This window comes from Oculina patagonica, chromosome 4 (assembly GCF_052425735.1).
Source record: "Oculina patagonica isolate OP01 chromosome 4, crgOcupat, whole genome shotgun sequence".
NCBI classification, from domain to species: domain Eukaryota; kingdom Metazoa; phylum Cnidaria; class Anthozoa; order Scleractinia; family Oculinidae; genus Oculina; species Oculina patagonica.
In genome coordinates this window covers 14,749,268-14,769,985 of record NC_135761.1, presented here as the reverse complement: position 1 = coordinate 14,769,985, position 20,718 = coordinate 14,749,268, and the positions used below count along the sequence as shown (strand labels likewise).

General features: G+C 39.1%; 4 protein-coding genes across 6 annotated transcripts in view; all 4 read right to left on the bottom strand.

Moving 5' to 3' along the window:
* LOC144649636 (uncharacterized) overlaps window positions 1-3,607 on the bottom strand; it is a 73,135-nt gene extending 69,528 nt beyond the window's left edge. The window contains exon 1 of the mRNA XM_078509169.1: window positions 3,459-3,607. The gene's annotated coding sequence lies outside the window, so the exon portion shown is untranslated. The remainder of the gene's footprint in view (window positions 1-3,458) is intronic.
* On the bottom strand, window positions 2,502-7,087 carry LOC144649623 (uncharacterized). 2 transcript variants are annotated; one of them, XM_078509151.1, is made up of 5 exons: window positions 7,006-7,087; window positions 6,204-6,453; window positions 4,722-5,585; window positions 3,990-4,269; window positions 2,502-3,140 (listed from the first exon to the last, which is right to left on the bottom strand). In XM_078509151.1, the coding sequence occupies exons 2-5, from the start codon at window positions 6,394-6,396 to the stop codon at window positions 2,801-2,803; spliced, it is 1,677 nt and encodes a 558-aa protein (XP_078365277.1). In that variant the 5' UTR covers window positions 6,397-6,453; window positions 7,006-7,087; the 3' UTR covers window positions 2,502-2,800. The 2 variants fall into 2 exon arrangements, with proteins under 2 accessions (XP_078365277.1, XP_078365278.1); XM_078509152.1 differs by lacking the exon at window positions 7,006-7,087 and adding an exon at window positions 6,873-6,976.
* Window positions 7,088-9,376: 2,289 nt separating this feature from the next.
* Window positions 9,377-13,871, bottom strand: LOC144649629 (uncharacterized). Its single transcript, XM_078509161.1, has 5 exons — window positions 13,683-13,871; window positions 12,967-13,040; window positions 12,359-12,748; window positions 11,415-11,661; window positions 9,377-10,834 (listed from the first exon to the last, which is right to left on the bottom strand). The coding sequence occupies exons 2-5, from the start codon at window positions 13,037-13,039 to the stop codon at window positions 10,183-10,185; spliced, it is 1,362 nt and encodes a 453-aa protein (XP_078365287.1). The 5' UTR covers window position 13,040; window positions 13,683-13,871; the 3' UTR covers window positions 9,377-10,182.
* Window positions 13,872-16,772: 2,901 nt separating this feature from the next.
* LOC144649652 (ectin-like) lies at window positions 16,773-20,658 on the bottom strand. Of its 2 annotated transcripts, XM_078509204.1 has the most exons (5): window positions 20,512-20,658; window positions 19,461-19,531; window positions 18,306-18,536; window positions 17,659-17,902; window positions 16,773-17,451 (listed from the first exon to the last, which is right to left on the bottom strand). In XM_078509204.1, exons 2-5 carry the CDS (start codon window positions 19,528-19,530, stop codon window positions 17,103-17,105), a joined length of 894 nt encoding a protein of 297 aa, XP_078365330.1. In that variant the 5' UTR covers window position 19,531; window positions 20,512-20,658; the 3' UTR covers window positions 16,773-17,102. The 2 variants fall into 2 exon arrangements, with proteins under 2 accessions (XP_078365330.1, XP_078365329.1); XM_078509203.1 differs by lacking the exon at window positions 20,512-20,658 and having other exon boundaries at window positions 19,461-19,551.
* Window positions 20,659-20,718: the final 60 nt, after the last annotated feature.

Here is a 20,718-nt window from a genome sequence, read left to right as displayed (position 1 = left end):
GGCTCTTAATTACTTAATTTGGGAAATTTAAAGTTTTTGCACCTTTTGAAAATAGTTTTGTTTCTTGAAAAATTCTGGAAGGATTGGTATATGGAGTGTAAAATTATCACTAAAACTGTTACATTATCACGTAAATCCCGAATCTTCGCAAACTTTAAGACCTAGTTTTAACACGTTATGTTGTCCAAAATGGACAGACAGGAGCTGCACCCTTCTGATTCGTCACGTTTATGGACCACTGTGAAGTTCCTCTGGCGTCTAGGTGCGGTTGGCGCAATGGACTGGGTACAGTTTGCATGTTTTGTGGCAATTGGCGATTTTCCCCAACTTTGGTGAAGAGATTAGATCTTATTACTATCTGTAATTTGAAGATAAAACTAGTCACGCTGCTGTCCAAATTTAATGAACAATCTCAGCCCCAGTCTTTCAGGGCTCTCGATCTTGTTCAGCAGTCTCTTTTATTAGAAAAAAAAAGACAGATAACTGATAAAAGCTTTGTGATGTAGTGTTTTATATTTAGCTAACTTTTTTCTCAGTTCAAATACGAACGTAATGTTTTAAACGTCATTGATGGAAGTGAATCCGAAAAGAAATCCTTGAAATTAACTTTGTTGGTATTTCATTTGTATGCATGCGTTTCTGTTTCTCTTTAATTTCTTGATTAAGTTAAAATAAAATAAAATAATGTACTGTACATTATATATTAATAATCTTCTTATGACTATAAAATACCTCTTACATGTTTTGTGTCCTCCTCAGTCCTCTTTAAGATTGTTAACTATTCCTGGACCTTATTTCCTTCACTTTGTTCCCTAATTAACACGTATGGCAAATGTTTACCCAAAATTAGGAAACAAAAGTTAACAACTTAACATCTATAGGAATCGAGGCAGCCAAGAGCTCGAGTAGCCAGAGGTGTTCGATTCTGATGACAAATGTTAACCCAAAATATGAGTGATAAAACGTCTTACCTATAAGCCACAAATCTACTGTACATCTATTCAACGGAATGGTTTGTTTTATAATAACAATTCTATGGCTGAAAGAATTCTAGTCAGTACTCCACACCACAGGTCTTTCTTTTGACCCGTTTTTGCAGGTTTTTCACACCTCTTTTATACAAGTTTAAATTCAATTCAAATCAAAATAATACGTATATCCACTTTCTTCCGCCCACCAGACGAGTCCATTTCGCCTATTAAAAATTTAAAATATGGCAACCCTTTATTGTGTTAGTAACAAAATTCTCTCTGAGCGACAGATTGTTTCTTTGGGTCTCTCTTGGTCAATGACATTTTCCGTTTTCTCATAGCTTGAATTAGTCCACATCATTTATGAGGACTTCGATTAGCACTTCCTAACTCCACGTTGACACGGAAATCTCCGTTGATCGCGATCGTACACAGTTCACACCTGGGGCCAAATTTGTTATGGGATTTTTCTTTTACCATTTTAAAGCTTAGATTATTAGATTATTAACATTTGTAACGGAAGAGTAAACCCAGCGCTAATTATTGGTTATTTCACGAAAGCCATTTGAAGACAAAAGACCTGAATGCCTTTTTATCATTATAATTATATGTTAACTAATTATTGAGTGCGCTAGTGACTTCCACTGCTTTATAATCGCGTCAAGCATAAACAAGTCTGGTTCGGGACAATATGAGCTATCTTGCTGAAGTTTATCCCGGTTTCCGTAGCATTAATTAACCGACTAAGGGTATTTATACTACCCTGGATTGGATGCTAGTCCATCGAAGAGTTACACCCCCCCCCCCCCTCCCCACCTCCCTCTCCCCACCCAAGCATTAAATAGGCCATTTCCGAGTTACCCTTTGCCTCCGTTTTAAAACGAGTCTACGTGCGAAACCATTCAAATGAAAATGAGTTTGATTTGCATAAAAAATTGATCCGTAGGTGAAACTCATTTCATATGTATGGTTTCGCACGTAGACTCGTTTTGAAACAGAGGCAAGGAGTAACTCGGAAATGGCCTATTCGCCCGAACCCATTTATACAGCCGAGTGGAGAGAAACTTCGAGAGAAGATTTTCTGGCCGAAGAACATACGATAGCAGTGCTAATTTTATAGAAAATTTCGCTTCAAGAAACAAGATTCCCTTAATAAGTAGAACAGATCAAACGCTCCTTTAAGTCGAAGGTTAAGGTAAAGTCTGTATACGAGCCTAGTGGCCCATCAGGCCAGAGCTTATTCCAGTTCCTGTAGCATTAAACAGCTAAGAGTATTTCTACTCCCCCCTGCATGAGAGAGAAATCTATCGAATGGCTACCCCCATACATTAATTTCGCCGGGACCCATCTATACACTTCAGTGAAGCGAGGCACTTTGAGAGTAAAGTGTCACGCCTAAGAACACAACGCATTGCCCTACCAGGGTTCGAACCCGGACAGCTCGATCCGGAGTCCAGCGCGCTAACCATTAGGCCACCTCGCCTCCCCTTTTAAGTCAAAGAAAGAAGTTTTACGAGCATTACACATCAGTTAAGGTTTCTTATTGGATGACTATTTTATTCCCTGGTTCATTTTAACAATGTAAAATACTTTACATCAGTTCCCTTGTACTTATTTCATTGAAATATAAGGATGTCTTCGTTAAATACGTGATTTCCGCTATAAGAATACTTATAAATACTAGCTAGATTACATTTTTGAATCCGTTTCCTCGAATAACCTATTTTGTAATCAACAATGTGAATGCTTTCGTTTCTTTACAGCCATAACCCATCGTCATAATTTTGTATCATAATGATTTAGATGTAATATAGTAGTCACCCATTGGCCTAATACCTTGCGGCGTGACTAAACTTGTTTTTCATATGGTTTCTCTTATCCACAGGGATGAGAGTAAAGGATGGCGCTTTTGACCTTCGCCTGCAGTAACCTTCATTGAAATTCCCTCTCTTGACGTTCGTCTCCAGTCTTTGCGCTCCAACGTTGTTACCAGCGGGACTGTATCGGCCAACAACGTAGACGCAAACATATCCGGGAAATTTGGCATTCTTTCCGACGGCGTAACCAACACCGAGCTTCCTGCTGCCTGACCAAACGACCTCGGTGAAATGACCTGTACCCGGAGCAAAATTCGGCTTGTCGAAGTTATATTCACAGACCTCATCGTACCTGTAATGAATTAATTGAAAAGAGGAACAAACTAAAATCGGAGAGTGGTATGGTATTCGTTAGAGGGGAAAGGGGGAATCCATCTCTAATCAAAGCAGTTCTGATTAACAAATCTTAAATGCTTGTATTTTAATAGTGCTTATACGATTTGAATGTACTAGTTAGTAGTTCAGTTCAAATAACCTTAATTCCACAAAAAGGAAGTTCTGGTTTACATATTTATTTAATGCAAAAAATTTAATATGTCAAATAAGGGTAAGTGCCAAGGGAAAACGTATTCCTTGTTTGTGTACAAACTAGCCATACTAACTACCGAACAACATAAAAAAAAAAAAAAAAAAAAAAAAAAAAAAAAAAAAAAAAAAAAAAAAAAAAAAAAAAAAAAAAAAAAAAAAAAAAAAAAAAAAAAAAAAAAAAAAAAAAAAAAAAAAAAAAAGGGAAGGAAAGGAAGGTGGACGAACAAATACTTTAAATTTCTTTTTTGCCAAAAAACTAGCTCGTCATAACCTTACCAAGAGCATTGTCCTCATTTTGTCTCCCCCCCCCCCCCCTCCCCCTTGATCCATCCCTAACTTGTTTATTTCACTTTCCCTACGGTTCCTACCAATTAGTTTTATTAAGGTTTTTTCCTAAGCCCAAAGAAAATAATTTGGGTAAAAGGAAACACGATAGGTATATTGTACTGTCATAGTGGAAAAGTGTAGCTTAATAAAAGAAAAGTCTTTTAATTAAAATCACCGGATCTTTAACAAACGACCATCGCCTTTATGGATAGTATGGACCCCTCAATCTCTGTTCTAAACATCAGTGTAACAAATCCGAAATGTTCAACAGCAAACACACTCTTACCAGCGCTTAGCCACACTTCGCACCATCTTGATTACTTTATCGTAGTTCAGGGGCCCGTTTCGAGCAGGCGTACAAGACATTCCAATGTTTTCCCCCAGTCCTTTTCGGGCAAGGATTGCACTTGATTGGTGCTCCAGAACTCCTCTATAAGCAATATTTTGGGCGAATTTCTGAGCGTCACAGATCATTTGTTCGTCGAGTTGCAGATCAGGGGAGCCATGAGTACGTCGGAATGCATTGTGGGCGTTCATTACCTGCTTGGCAATTACTATTACGAAAACTGAAATGTGAAAAGAAATCAAACTGTAGCAATTCCTTGATGTATTTTTATAAGGTTGGTTCCTGCTACGAGTTGAATATATTAAAATTAACAAACATGTAATTAATAGAATTCTACCAGTATTACTAATGGAAATGCTGCCATTTCATTGGCTCAGCTATTGCACACTATCACCCGGCCATTAATGTGCAGTGGCTTAAGGTATTCTACAAAATGGCGCATTTCTCGTTTCTCCGAAGTTTCAAAGGAAGTTGAGAACTTTTCAGTAGACAGCTAATTAAATACCCAAGAAGACTAAAAGAAAGACATTCGTCGTTGTTCACTATCACTACTCTCACCCAAGTCATCATTGTTAACCACCACTCAGTTTACTTTAGCGTGTCGACATTCTTGATGTAATATTCACAGCATAACTTACCTCAATAAATGCGATATTGATATGGATCGCTTACCTTTATCGGGAGTTAGGCAGATTTTATTCGGTGCAGCTCCAGTTGGCTTTGAAGTGGTCATCACTGATGTTGTTACGACAGCACTGGTAGGTTGCGCGCTGGTTGACATTGTTGTTGCCCCTACTGGAGAAGTTGGTTGGCTTGAAGGGAGCGTTGATGCACTAGGAGCAGTTGTTGAAGATGAGCCCAAGGATGTTGGTGGCACCAAAGTCGCTTTCGTGGTAACCCCCGCCCCTACGGGAGATGTTGGTTTGCTTGTAGGCAGAGTTGATGCACCGGGAGCAGTTGTTGAAGATGAGCCCAAGGATGTTGGTGGCACCAATGTCGCTCTCGTAGTTACTCCCAATGTGGCTCCTCCGGCTGTGGTAGGGATACCATTCGTACTGGTAATCCCTGCTACAGTTGTTGCTATTGTTGTTCCGGCTGTTGGACCAGATGGGGGTGCAGTTGTAGAGGGCCCGGAGGTAGTCGCTGATGTAACCAGTGGAGTAGGGGGTCCTGTCGGTGCTGTGGTCGGCTGACCTGTCGAAGTCGAGCCAGGCCCAGATGTAGCTCCTACAGCTGTGGTGGAAGCACCACCTGCACTGGTGGTTACTGCAGCAGTTGTTCCAGATGTTGGACCAGATGTGGGACCTGTAGTAGCAGGTCCATTCGTTGTTGCTGATGTTGGCTGTGTTGATGCCGAAGATAAGAAAATTTTGCCAACTGCTGGGTCCAAGTGAACATTAACGGCAGACTGCAATTTGCTATCAGCAGTGTCTAAGTTAAGGTCCATCTTGAGGTTTCCATTCTTAAGAGCTGCAGTACCCTTAATTTGGAACTTTTGGGGTGCAGCTAAGTCCTTCCTTAATTGTCCAACTCTTCCTAAATTTAACACCAGAAGAAAACAATATACACGATCACGTAAATTCAGCTCATTGACTGATTTTAAAACATGTTTCCTTTTGGCAAAGTGTAAAATAGTGCAACTTCAAATATCAAAATTTAACTGTAAAACATAGTGAAGAACTACAGTATTTTCATATTTCAATATATAAAACGCGCTAACTTTGAACATGTAAAAAATTCAACCATAAAGCATACCCGATCGTAGGTTGAAGGTGTATAAAGCAAGAGTTGACTTTTAAATAATCCTTAAGTACTCCCTTGGTCTAAGCTTATTTTAGCATAGACTGTTTCCTTCTTAGAGGAAGCCAGTTTCGTGCACCCACAGTCATAACTTAACATGATATTTATGAGGCAATGGTCGGCAAATAGGGACGTAAGATAAAGACTGTCTAGATCGTTTGCCTGAAAACGTGGACATGTATTCCTGTAAACGTTCATGCTGTTGTGACTAAGTAATACCGGAATATATAAGTGAAAATATGGACATTTCAAGACACTCTACAAACGTAATTTGTTTTGTTATTAAACACTCAGCAAATGTATTATTTTTGTCTTGCAAAGACTTCCTTGCAAAGTCATCGTACAAAGCCATACCTTTGTTCTTTAAACCAATCAGGTTTCTCCACAAAAAGGGGTTGGGTTTCACAATGCCAGCGCTTCCTGACTTCAGCGCATTGTTATTCCAGTTCTGTGTATTTGGCTGTAAAGCGATTCTGGACAATCTGTTCGCCTCCGAATAAACAATTTGTGCCACAACGAACACACAACACAAGAATAGAATGTTCATCTCCGATAGCCAGCGTCGCTTTTGCGCAAAAATTTGCTTTAGGCGATAGACCTGCAACTAAGTAAAGCACAATATGGTTAACATATTATGGTTAGATAAGAATGAATTTCCACTTACCATAAGATTTAACTATGATTATAAAAAGATAACGTTAATATTAGTTGATTCTTGACTGAGTTGATTTCAGTAGAATCGTTCTGTCCACCTATTTTCCGTTTATGCATTTCAAATATTTTGTTGGATTCGCTGCGATGTAAAGTGAAAATAAATGTTTTGGTTTAAAGCAACGGAGAAAACAAATTTGTTTAAAAGTTTATTAATAATGTCTTTTCAGCTTTGGAGTTAAACATTAACTATAGAGGTGGCTGTTATGCTATCATTAGAATCCTCAGTGTTAAGATGCTATTACGAAAGGTTTTTGAAGTATCAAACGTTTAAATTTATCGCCTACGGCTACCATTATTCTTTTAACCTGCCTTTAAAATTCGTCACAATTAATCGAGTCTTCTTGTAATCCCTTTTAACGCCAACTTCCTTTATCACAGTAGTTTGATTTCCACGATTTAATTGTCGATTTCTGCAGTTAGCATGGCAGTTGTGTAAACTTACCTATTTGTAGCTAAAATGCGACAAAAAATGCTAATTGGTAGCTTGACTAGAAGGACTGCTGTCGTTGGCCGAAAAAATCAAATAACTTTAGTGGAGAACTGGTCATGCGGGAATCCTATGGAGTGTTCTAATTGGGCTAAATTAATGCAGTCCAAATGCGCTTTATGTTAACTTGTCTGACGGGACCGCCCCTTGTCGTGGTGGCCTGTATGTTTAATTGGAAGTGGGCGTGGCAAGGCAAGGGTGGCGCTAATGGACTTTGGGGATTGAATTACCGAAAACACGATCGATCTTCTGTTTATTTATGTAAAAACTGCAATGAAATGCCTACCTACTTTGATTCAAACTTACCATGCTTTTAGGAAATACGTTTTCATGTTCTTTCATAGACTGTTTTTATTGGACCAGATAAGTGCAGTTCAAATGCGCTTTCTGTTAACTTGTCAGACGGGACCGCCCCTTGTCGTGGTGGCCTGTATGTTTAATTGGAAGTAGGCGTGACAAGGCAAGGGTGAAGCTAATGGACTTTTGGGATCCAATTACCGACAACGCGATCGATAATCAGTTTGTTTATGGAAAAAATGCAATGAAATCCTTGCCTACTTTGATTTGATTTGAAAACTAACCATGCTTTCAGGAAACACGTTTTGTTTGTCTTTTATTTCAAGATTATTTTCATAAACAATACCAATCACAATATTGGTAATCAATAACTGCACTTAACAGGTAACGGAAAAGGAGGTATGGCTCTATAATTAGCGGCTCATGGATAACTGGTCACCTATAATCAAAAACATTTCTGTAAATTGATAGCTATTTAAGATACAGTTTTTTCACTTGACGACATTGTAAAAATATGATTTTAAGATCAGATAACTCCTCGAGACTGTTGTTAAAATCGTATTTCTATCATCACTGTTTTTTTATTACATAAAAAAAGTGGTCCGGTTTTTTCGCTGTGTCCGTATAGACGGAAACATGTGTAAAAGTCACAATTTTGTGATCAGAAGCACGTTTTTGCCGCTGCGTTTCCGTGACGTGGTCACGTGTTTCCGCAATGTTTTCATTTGCGGATTCTTGGTATTTTTAATCACTCGGCCAGCACATCAATTTTCTTAACAACTCTGGATCTATCTCGAAAACTCTCTTTCTAGTATGCTTACATAATGCATGATGATATGTGCAATACCGTAAATTCCGTTATGCCCCTCCCCCCCCCCGCTTATGCCCCCCCTGGTTTGCCCATCTCCTGCACATCATCCGTTTTGCCCCCCCCCGATTGCCCCCTCTTCCTACGTCTCAGGTGTTGCGTTTCGCTGGTCGTTTCGCCGCCTCCCTGATCGTTTCCGTTTCCGCTTGCCCTCCCGTTTCCCCTCCGCTTTCTCACCCCCCTTGTGTGCCCAGGCATCTACGTATCTCTTCTTGCATGTGTTCGACGGCAAAACTGTTCAAAGGTAACATTTTGGAGCATGCGTCGCTGCGGTTTCGTTCCTGCTTAACGAGGCAAATATGGATGTTGGAGCCGTGAAAGAAATGGGGAGGAAGGAGTCTCCATCGCTCCTCCACATTCCTTACGCTGCTATGCCACTCGTTTTCGTGGCCCGGGTGTTTGTTTTTTGTCTTGTTTTGCGCCAACGTTACTAACAGCTACGCAGACTAGGAATCATTTCGTATCTCGGCGCATTGTGTTATTATTGTTGGCTCGACTCTAGTCAGACAATCAAATTCGATTGTAAATTCTCTTTCAATCAGGATTAGTTAAAGCCGATCGTTTCATTGTTTAACAACAACTGAGAGAAATCTCACTCGTTCATTAGTCGGGAGCTATATGGTTGATGACAGGGTAGACCACGAAAATAGGGTATAACCTATAACGCAACGCAAGGCAACCTTCATAAAACATGAGAAATTGTTTGGAGTGTTTCCAACAAAAGAGAACCGGTTAGCTATGGATTTGGCAATTGAGACATACGGGGTAAAATATTCGGACGAACTTGTCTGTTTCAATAAAAAAAAGTGATCTTACGAGCTGTCATACTGATTTCCCTTTCAATTCGACGTTAAATGTTTGGTGCTGTTGTAGAAAACCAAGCTGGCCACATTTTCCATGGTCTACACTCTTTAAGTATAAATTTACTAGCGTTCTATCACGAATGCTGTTCTCTGATTGGATCCGCTACGCACTATCTATTCTGTAATAGAAAGCGAGTAGCGAAACAGCGTGCGGTTGTTAACAGAATGGCCGCCGCTTTTGCGTTTTGTAAATTGTCCGTAAAGAAGGACTGGGATAATTTACTATTCGAGGTGATTTTGGAGGAGAAAGAGGGACTGTATTGAAATATGTAATGAAGATTTTACACGGTAAGAAAAACATTTATTATTCACTTACGCTTTTGAAAGCGGGCGATTTTTAAAATAATTTTATAACATTCAGAGAAGATTTTCACCGAGACACATTTTACAATCCAACACAATTTCATCGTCCCCATCGAGGAGCGGAAAAAGAAGAGCTCAACAGATTTAGCTTACAAGTTTTTTTATGCATCAAAAAAATTAAGCAACATAGTGAAAAGCAAATGCAAGGTTTTTCCTTGCGGGCGACTCGTTCAACTTTTCATAATTTTTTATTATATTTCACGCTTTCTAGACTTAACCCAACTTGACTTTCAAAGGACCTTTGTTACAGTATATCCTTTAATTGTCATTGGATAATGAAAATCCTAGCTTTCCGTTTAGTTACAGTTACAGTTCTTAACAGCGGCTACATAGTTGCAACAGTTTCATGCATTTACTTAGATTTTACGTCAAACGTTAATTTGTGTAATTTTTTTTTGCTCATTTATTTTTTTGTTTATTTTATTTTATTTCCACAGCATTATTATCTGTTATTGCGTATCCTTTTGGCCACTCACGGTCATACAGAAAGAGAAGAAGAATGTTCAAAGCCTAATATGATACAAGACGCACTTATTTATGACCAATGTTTCTTAGCAGTCCTCAAGAAAAGACCATAAAAACATTAAAGAATAATTATCAGTTTATCTCAAGATGACTCGATATATAATCACTTCTTATATTATTACGGTTCCCATAATTGGAAGAACCATTCTAAATTCATATCCAACATCAATTTCCCTGCCGTAAATCAAGACGTAAACGGAGGGGATGTTAGGTTATTTACAGCACCTTTATGCCTCGGATGGGAGGTGTCTTAGCTCTATAGACTATGGACCTGGGTCTTCCTTTGTCTTGGTTTAGACGGGTTGAAATGTACCGCTGCCGACCCTCTTCCCTGTTATATTGGCTAACCCTGTTACCTTCGTTACTCGTACCCAGCTGCTTCGAATTATATTCCGGGATTTTAATGTAACCATGGGAACCTTGATAACCCAAAACATTACCAAACCTTGGGGAACTTCTATAATTAAAATTGTTATATCTCTGAGGTTCTTTGTTCTTTGGTATTACATTTTGATATCCAACGTTCCTGGATTTATCTGGTATCCTGTTATCCTGCAGTTGGTTTCCTACACTGTCTTGGGCTTGGCTTTTTTCTTCTGCTATAGCGGTACAGTCCACGGCACTGCAGTTGTACGCCATTGGATCAAAGGTTCCCCTTTCCACATTTTCTTTGAATAACGCTTCACTGTTAATGTTTCCTTTTGGTTTGTAGCGTGCGACAATGAAAGTACAGTTCATTCCCCACTTTGTACCAAACGCTCGGCCAACACCAATTTCTTCCGTAGCTTTCCACACTAGCTGCGAAAAATGTCCGGAGATGTTTTGAAAGCCATGAATTGAGAAATTGTGGCAACATGCCTCGTCGTACCTGAAAGGATCAATCAATCAATCAATCAATCAATTGTCCAGTCAGTGAGCCAGTCAATGAATAAACAATTAATCGGTCATTCAATTAGTCAATACTCAGTCCATCGGGCCAGTGGGTCGGTAGGACGGTCGTCAGTCAGTCATTCAATAACTCAGTGAATCATATAACGTAAATTTTTTAGGCATTCATGTGATTCAGTAGACCAGTCAGTCAGACAGTAAGTCAGCGGGTCAGTCAATCAGTCAGTCAGTAAGAAAGTCAGTAAATTGGTCAGTCAACCAGACGGTTGGTCAGTCATTCAGTTGGTCATGATCAGTCAGCCGTCAAACAGTAGTTCACTCATTTAATCAGTCAGTCAGTCAGTCAGTCAGGTAGGTAGGTAGGTAGGTAGATAGGTAGGTAGGTAGGTAGGTTGGTAGGTAGGTAGGTAGGTCGGTAGGTAGGTGGTAGGAGGAGGAGGAGGAGAGAGAGAGAGAGGAGGAGGAGGAGGAGGTAGGTAGGTAGGTAGGAAGTGGTTGGTTGGTTAGTTAGTTCTTCGGTTATTCATTTAGGATTGGCCGCGGTTATTTATGAGTTTTACCATTTCGTAATAGCTTCTTTAGCCGTGATTCCTTCTCCAGCAGCCGTTGTGCATCCCATGGCTAAGCTTTCACCTTGCTGTGGTCTGTCTAAGGGGGAGGAATGCCTTAGATCTTTTTCTTTGGCGAGAACCTGAGCGTACTGTTTGGCGGCGATGGACATATCTGTGTTGTTTTGAATTGGTGGAGAGAAGTGCACGGAGCGAAGTTCGTTGTGAATAGCGACCATGTCATTGATGAACTGATTGTCTAAAAAGTATTTTATTAAAATAAGCGCCACTTGTAATGATATAATATAATCACTGACATAATATCAATGCACTTCTTTATAACGGTACTATTGCTGCGTGCTATTAATCCATTGATTTTTGTCGGCAGTCACATTCGTCCTACCACATACACCGCCCTCTTAGTCCCTTTGTTTTCATAAGCTTTAAATTTTAGTGTTTCTTTTTTTGACGACGGTCATGACCTGTGTACTTCAGCTTATAATACTCCATTTGAAAGTATATTTCATTCTGAACATTTTGATGTATGGGGGTGAGAAGAGCTGTTTCCATTTTAAAACATGTACTACGAACGATAAAGTTTCTCTCAGACACTTGCAATTGGTAATTAAAGGGTCAATAAATTCTTAATAAAACTTGCTCCGGTCCACACTGTTGACAGGTTACTGAGGATCTCCCAGCTGGGGTTCAAAGGAAAGGGGGAACAGGTCCAGTAACCTTTTGGGAACATGGCTTGACTTGATGGGAACAAAAGGAAAATAAAACTGGGAACATGGGAACAAGAGCATCTTTTAGGGAACAGGGATCATCACAATCGAAGAAATACTTTTAGGGAACATGGGAACACAAGGGAAATTTTGATGGGAACAAGGAAACATGGACCCGACTATTGTAAATGTAAATGACTTTAGGATGTAACGAGCATTCTAGCTACTAACCTTCTGGAGTTAGAATGGCTCCAGGCCCAGTTGTTACCTGGGGACTGGATGGACCGAACGCACCTGACGGACTTGAAGGAGCGGAAGGAGCGGAGGGAGCTAAAGGGGCGGATGGAGCAGACGTAGCGGACGCACCAGTTGCACCGGACGCACCCGATGAACCGGATGTACCTAACGGGTTGGACGCACCGGACGGACTAGACGGACCAAGTCTGTTAGGAGGAAGTGATGTAATAGTAGCAGTGGCCTTGTCCTTTAAAGTGCTTGATATCGTTCTTATCAGCAGTTTAAGTCCTATTTCCACAGTGCCGTTGGAGATGGTGTATGCACCTTGGCCCTGTACGCCATTGTCAGAAATCTTGAATGTTCCCGATGTGGTGCCTAAAGAGGCTAAGATAAAGTATATATACGAATTCAAATGTTTGTGATTTATAAAATACACAAAGTTTATTGCTTTATAAATGATACAGGTTATAGTAAATAATAAAGACGGTAAATTTTATTACCAGGTTATATACCATAATTTTTATACCAAGTTTTTGTTACCAGGCGATATTGCTATATTTATTGGCAACATCTATACATCGCTGTCAGTTTCTTTATCCTACCTCCAAATGCTTTGTATGAAGCCCAACAGACAATGATAAGAGTATGTAACAGAGCATGATGTATATGCCTCATACTGTAAAAAACAACAACAAACAAACAAAAAATAAAATAAATAAAAACAAAATCAGTACGTTAATGGACAACATGAGTAATCTTGGTTGCATTTGGCAATCAAATCTGATTACGATCAAGGAATGACTGATAAAAGAAAATACTTTACAATGAGCTGTTCTTGCAGTTACATAAACTCGAAAATTGAGCGATCAAGAAGCCGACAATAAAAAAAATATTTCCTGCTTGTGCTCCCGCCTATCTGACTGATCTATTGCTATGAGGGTCTTAAGAGGGACAACTCCAAATTCAGTTAATCAAAAGGCTATTTGCCAGAAACTACATCATGTTATATGTAGTCATTTAAGGATGCCTACAATCAGTGCGACTTTCAAGGCGTCAAAGACTAAGGTTGTGTTTATTGTAAGTTGCACTCGCAGATTTAATTGTGTCGTTTATATTTAAACGTATTTTAAGGTGCTTTGGCATTTTAAATGAACAATCATAATATTTAAAGTGAAGCCCATTTTAGCTTGTTAACTACTTGACAGAATTATTGTTTACCGCACACAATTTAACTTAACAGTGCTTGTATAATATTTCATTGATCACAAATAGCCATATGCATCTTGGAGTTCCATTGGGAGTTTCTATTCTATCTTACCTTGTTTTTCGATGATGCTTGCTTCTTTTAATCCTGTCGTCCCGTTGTTCTGTTGGCCGAGTTTAACCCCAAAAGGTTATCAGGTCGACCATTCCCCGTTTTAAGGTCAGTTTTGGTTGGTAATAAAAGTAGCTAATTTAGGTCAAACTTATCCTTTATTTAAGTTTAGTCATAACAGTCCATTGGCATTTTGCTCGGTCTGCTTCCAGATATAGATTACTGTGGTTTGCAAGACGTGAACAAGTCTGAATGTTGTGTTCATCTTTCAGCAAAGGAGCAATACCTTTTATTGGATGCATGTGACATTTGCAGGTAGACGAGACCTTTGTTATCTTGTAACAATAGCTTAGAGTTTCTTCACATATTAAAGATGAATACCACGTTTGTTTCAAATCGCTTGAACGATCATAAAGCCTGGTTCTCATATGATCGTCCCGATCGTCTCTGTCGCTTCAAAACGTTTGCCTGCTCCAATCAAATCAGACTTTGCAAACGACAGAAGCGACAGAGACGATCGGGGCGATCATATGAGAACCAGCCTTTAGTCTTCAAGAAATAATTATCACTATTACTTCAATTCAAGAGACGTAAATTCTCTTTGTGAACTGTTATGAAATGAAAACATCAACAGGATATGTAAAAAGTAGACATAATTCAGTGTTAAAGATCGAATAAATATCGATAAAAATATCGAATTTTCGTTTTAACGGGGCTAGGTAAACGTTGTTTACTGAGTCCATAAATTCATGACAGAAACAACACGTCTTTTTCAGGTGTTTTCACACACCTTCCCGGCTCGCAATATTTGAAAGTACAGTCAAACTCAAAATATAGTTCAATCCAAGGGCTTATACATGACCAGTTTGAAACAAGGAGAAAATCTTAAATCGGACCTGACCGGTCTAATTGAGGTTTATTATTCTGGTGGTCACTCGCGTTTAAATGTTCTCTGTTAAGCATACAAAAAATATAACGCGGTTAATCAAAATACCTTTATAAAATGTGTTGGCCTCAGTTGCTGAGGATGCTACCCGTGTGAGGCCAACATACATTTTTATAAAGATATTTTGATTGAGCCACCCGTTGTATGTAACGAAAGAACATTTAAGCCGCAGTGACCACCAAGTAATAAATCCCAATTAGACCCGGTCAAGTCCGATTTAAGATTTTCTCCTTGTTTCAAACTGGTCATGTCGGCCACTGAACTTTATGACGAGTTTGACTACACTTCAAATGTGGTCGTGAAACACCTGAAAATTGACGTTTCTGTCATGAATTTATGGACTCAGTAAACAACGTTTACCTAGCCCCATTAAGCGAAAATTCGATATTTTTATCGATATTTGTCGATCTTCTTTAGATTATGTTACTTTTTACATATCCTGTTGATGTTTTCATTTCATAACAGTTCACAAAGAATTTACGTCTCTTGAATTGAAGTAATAGTGATAATTATTTCTTGAAGACTAAAGCCTGGTTCTCATATGATCGTCCCGATCGTCTCTGTCGCTTCAAAACGTTTGCCTGCTCCAATCAAATCAGACTTTGCAAACGACAGAAGCGACAGAGACGATCGGGGCGATCATATGAGAACCAGCCTTTAGTCTTCAAGAAATAATTATCACTATTACTTCAATTCAAGAGACGTAAATTCTCTTTGTGAACTGTTATGAAATGAAAACATCAACAGGATATGTAAAAAGTAGACATAATTCAGTGTTAAAGATCGAATAAATATCGATAAAAATATCGAATTTTCGTTTTAACGGGGCTAGGTAAACGTTGTTTACTGAGTCCATAAATTCATGACAGAAACAACACGTCTTTTTCAGGTGTTTTCACACACCTTCCCGGCTCGCAATATTTGAAAGTACAGTCAAACTCAAAATATAGTTCAATCCAAGGGCTTATACATGACCAGTTTGAAACAAGGAGAAAATCTTAAATCGGACCTGACCGGTCTAATTGAGGTTTATTATTCTGGTGGTCACTCGCGTTTAAATGTTCTCTGTTAAGCATACAAAAAATATAACGCGGTTAATCAAAATACCTTTATAAAATGTGTTGGCCTCAGTTGCTGAGGATGCTACCCGTGTGAGGCCATCCGCTGATATATCAGGCATTGAAAAAATAAATTAATTAATTGTGAAATTAACTCTAAATGGACTGGCGTTAATCAATCAACCAAACGTTTTCGGAGCGCTTTTTAAAAGTGCAAATGTGCATGGGAAGACTGTAAAACTTCTGCTACATCGTGAGTGGATGGATACTAATTTTACGATAAACTAGCATATCCAAATTGAACAGTAACACTTCTTAAGTCACTTCATACTGCAGTAACCGTAAATAACCTCCTTTGGCAAATAGGCTAGTTTCGAATTAAAGTAACACAACACACTCACCGAGTGACCCAAAGGAAAATGATCACGAGGGACAAATAATACTCATAATCAACATCAGGCCTTTTGGGTATCATTACTATTATTCAAAATGTCGTATACTTAATACTGCTATGACAGGTTGCCCTATAAGTTGCTGATGTCAATTTTTTTTCACTGGGCGGATACAGAGAGGTGCTATCGGAGTCTTGAGAGATATGTAAAAGGCGTAATTCATGCGGTACGGGAATACTCGTGGCGAGCTAAGCCATTTGCTAGGTTAGTGTGTGATGCGTGTCCTGTATACTGCCAGGATCAGCAATTTCAAAGCGTCCTGTGTGGAAATAGAAGGTGGAAGGACAGTATATTTTAAGCTCAGTAGAATGAAATGAGAAAGTCGTAAATTCCGTTTTCTCTGTAGAATCAGGCCAGAGCTTGGAACCCCATCGAGTTTTAATGTCGTCCCCAGTCATAAAAGAAAAATTCATTTCCATTTTTATTTCACCCAATCAATTTCCTGTAGCCTCTTAATCGAATAATTGATGACATCTTAATAATGTCGGTAAATAACATGAGTTGCACCCTTTTACAAATGTTATGGAAGGATATGAATGAAGAGACACTGGTAGAAATTTCACAATTGCAACGTTACTTTTTTCCCATCGATCTAAGCAGTCACGTAACTCAAAAGGCAGTTTAAATCGAAAGACGATCTTTAATAAATTCTTGCAAGTGAGTCACTTTCGGGTTAAAACACAACTTTATTTCATTAACATACTTCTTTTATAACAAATGTTGCAAAGCTACAATCTATAGTCGGAATCGATTCAAATTTCATTGCAAACAACCGTCAAAGCTTAAGAGAATCATATAAGATGTCGTGTCTCAAGACATTCAAAAAGCGTCTAATATGCTATGTTTTGTAACAACTATTAAACTAAGCCTGCTTTAACTTTTGATCAAAAATGCTACTATTTTTTATAGAAATTTAGGCAAAAAATTACACACTGGTTTTGTGCAACAAAAACTATTTTTATGACATTCACAGGATTACAATTTTTGGAAAACGAGGGATCTTGGTTCTATATCTGTACTTCCTAGAACCAATATTTGACTTCTCAACCCCATGATGAGGCAACACGTCTCGCTGCACATTACTGCAGTAGGACGAGTCGAAGTGTCCTTTGCTTACGTCGTTAGCGAACTCGGAGCCAATGTTACCCAGGGGTCTGTAGCGAGCAACTATGAAGGTACAATTCATGCCAAATTTGGTGCCCATTGCTTTGCCAACGCCCAGTTCCCGGGTGGCATTCCACACCAACTGCGAGAAGTGACCAGACTTGTCCTGGTAGGCTTGATCGTAGAAATTGTGACTGCATACCTCGTCATACCTGGAATATAAGTAAAGGACAAAAATCAATGTATTTATGTTATATGTAGGGAATGGCTCTCGCTCGACCGCTTAGCGCTCAAATAGAAAAACATAGTTGTAACCTTTTTTGTTTTGTTTTCAATTTTCGTCTTCAGTTTCAATTGAGTAAACGCTGTCAATTTTTACAGTCGTTTCTTACCAGCGCAAATGTCGTTTACGTTCTTACCATTCCTTCGCTGCATCTTTGGCTGTAATTCCCGGGCCAGAGGACGTGCATCCCATCGCCAGGTTCTCTCCTTGGTCAGGACGACTGGCTTTGTCGGAATGCCTTAGATTAGCTTCAGATGCCAGTTGGATGGCCAATGCTTTGGCTTGAAGCGACATGTTCCGGTTCTTCACCAAGGGCGGAGAAAGATGAATTGAGCGAAGCTTGTTATGTTCCTCCACCATCTGGTCTATGAAGTCTTCATCTAAGATAAATAAAAGACATGTTGACATTTCCATTAGTTACCATAAGTGTCGATGAGTGGACATTGCAACTGAATCTAACACTCAAAACGTCCGGTTTTCCAATGAATGCTACGGCGGTTTATTTATCCTCTTCATTTCCAGTTGTAATTGATATAATCAACTTAGTATTCTACTTGGCCCGTCAACGTTGCACAACAGTTTCTCTCTAGGAGCTAACTTTTTGACACATTCCCATTTACCCCGCGCGTACAACCCAAAACCGTTGAGCAAAGGCAGAGGACGAGGCAGAAACTTGTGGTTATTAAACAATGATTGTCAATTTGATCTTATGATTGCGGTAGATTCCAAGAAATCAAGATTGCACTGCAGTAAGTAAGGATTGTGATTTTTGGCACATTTTACCTTCTTTTGTAAAGGTAAGTTCTGTCTCCGTATGATCGCTTTGAGTTGTTTTTAATGAGTTGACTGCAGCACCCTTATCTCCGGCAGTGATGACCTGTTGTGCCTGAGCCATTTGTCCTATAACCACGTGAAGACCAATCTCTGCCGTACCATTGGCGATCGTGTAGGTTCCCTGACCATCTACACCATTGCCAGTGATGTTAAAAGTTCCATCCCCCAAGTTGATAGAAGCTGAAACATTTTCGAAAGAAAACGGCACTTAATGGTACATTTGGTGACTAAAAAGTTTATAATGCATCTTTAAGTCCCCCAATATTTTCCATTCTCGTTCATTTCATATTTTATGTAACACACACAGAGGCTTTGCTGTGTGTGATAGTGTAACCAGGTAGGTTCTTTTCTAGAACCCGCAAAGGTAAAGAAGGCGAGGGAGGCATAAAAAACAGCTGAAGGAGGTCAGCTGGACAAGAACTCGACCAGAGTGACAGATAAAACGCGATATAACGAAATGGAACTCCAAGCTCAGAATCGAGACGAATAAAGGAGAACTGTAGATGCTCTATGCTACATCGAAGAACGAAGGGGGTTAGTGTAACACATAGAGGTTTTGCCAAGAGGACATTTTTGGCACGTTCGAACCCTCGTTCTTTTAGGAGGCGGTAAAAAAAAAAAAAGAAAAAAAAGGGCGAAAACCATTTTGGCCAACTGGTCCACACTGCCGGAACTTATCCCTGTTTTGGTAGCATGAAGCGGCAAAGGTATTGCCATTTCCCCCTGGATGGGATGTTAGTCCATAACAGGTTTTAGTCCCCAGCATTCTGTCAGGTTTTCCTTACAGATGGTCGGTACCTATTCATACACCTGGGCGGGGAGAGGCACTGTGGGAGTTAAAATATAATGACCCGGCCAGTGCAGTGCTCGAGTCCTGGTCTCTCGGTCCGGAACAAACGCCCTGACCATATTCGCTGGGCCACGGCTTCCCCCACAAGACTACTATATCTTTCAACTTATAATTAAACATGCATGGATGAATTAATGCTGGCTGTCGTATGGAGTTAAATGTACACCTAACATGGGCTTAATTTAAACGAAAAGTCATCCAAGAATGAAATGTTTCGTCTCCACTTCACATGCAATTTCTATTGATTTTCTCACCTCCGCGTGCTATGACCAGCCAGGCTGACAGCAAAATTAAATTCTTGAGACAGATATGGATATTCACCATTCTAACAGGACAAGAAATCATATAACTTAATACAAAAAAGGCCAAAAACAATTGATCAAATATTTTAACGGGCTAAAGGCCAGATTTCAAACCTTATAAGTAGACATCCAGCAAAATTGGAATAATAATTATACACTCGTTACTTTATTTTAAATAAACAACTGGCGTAAAATCAACGCTTGCAAGTTAAAAGCACTATTTTAGCCCCAAGGGAAGCGATTACCGTTGATTTTTTTTTGACGATAAGTCCTAAAACATATATTTCACCGGTGGATATATTTTTGAAGATTTCCCTGTTTTTGATTTTTATACCTGTTAGTATCTACCCTTGAATTGGCGAAGAGGTTGCCTTAACACTGATTAACTCAATAAAAGAATTAACGTTATTCATTATATCTTCACATCAGCACAGTTTTAGTCGATCACAGCGATAAATTTTAATATTTAAGATTTAAGGCAGAGGATTTAGTCCTATATATAAGTCAAATCTGATTATCAGTGGCGCAGAATGTGGTCATCATAAAACTTTGACATTCTGTCATTGTTTATCCTCTTCCTCATTTGTTAGCAGTACAGTAAATCACTTTCTATACTTTATCGCTGATAATAAACTGTTGTGTTGTTAGTAGTATTTTACTTGTGCTTGTAAATAGTGTAGATGGCTTTGATATTTATGGCTGCTCTATTCAGTAAAGAAACCCACAACATGTTTAATAAGTGATGAGTTCACCGGAATAAAATTTCCCCCATAAAACGGTGGTAAAACTGCCCTAAAACAGTTGGTTTTAACAATAAAACACTATTGAAACGTTTGACCGATAGCTTAGGATCCTTTAGAAATGTGCAACTTGTTTAAAAGGAATGTATGTCGAGGTGTTACTCAGGTGAATTAGTGAAAAGGGTGAAATTTAATTAACTCCAATTACAGACGGTAATTGCGGCTATCTATTGAATACCTGTACAAACGAGGACATATCCTACCTTCTAGGGAACAATCTTTCGATCTTCTCGTTATATGGAGCGATTCTTTTGTAGCAACTTCGTTAAACTTAAACCCGTGTTTTCTTTTAAATTTCGCCAAACAATCTTTAGCGATAATCGTGATTTTTTGTGACCTTCAAGGTCATGAGGCCGACCGTACCCTGCTTTACGGTCGATTTGTCTGAGACCAACAAAACCACGACCATA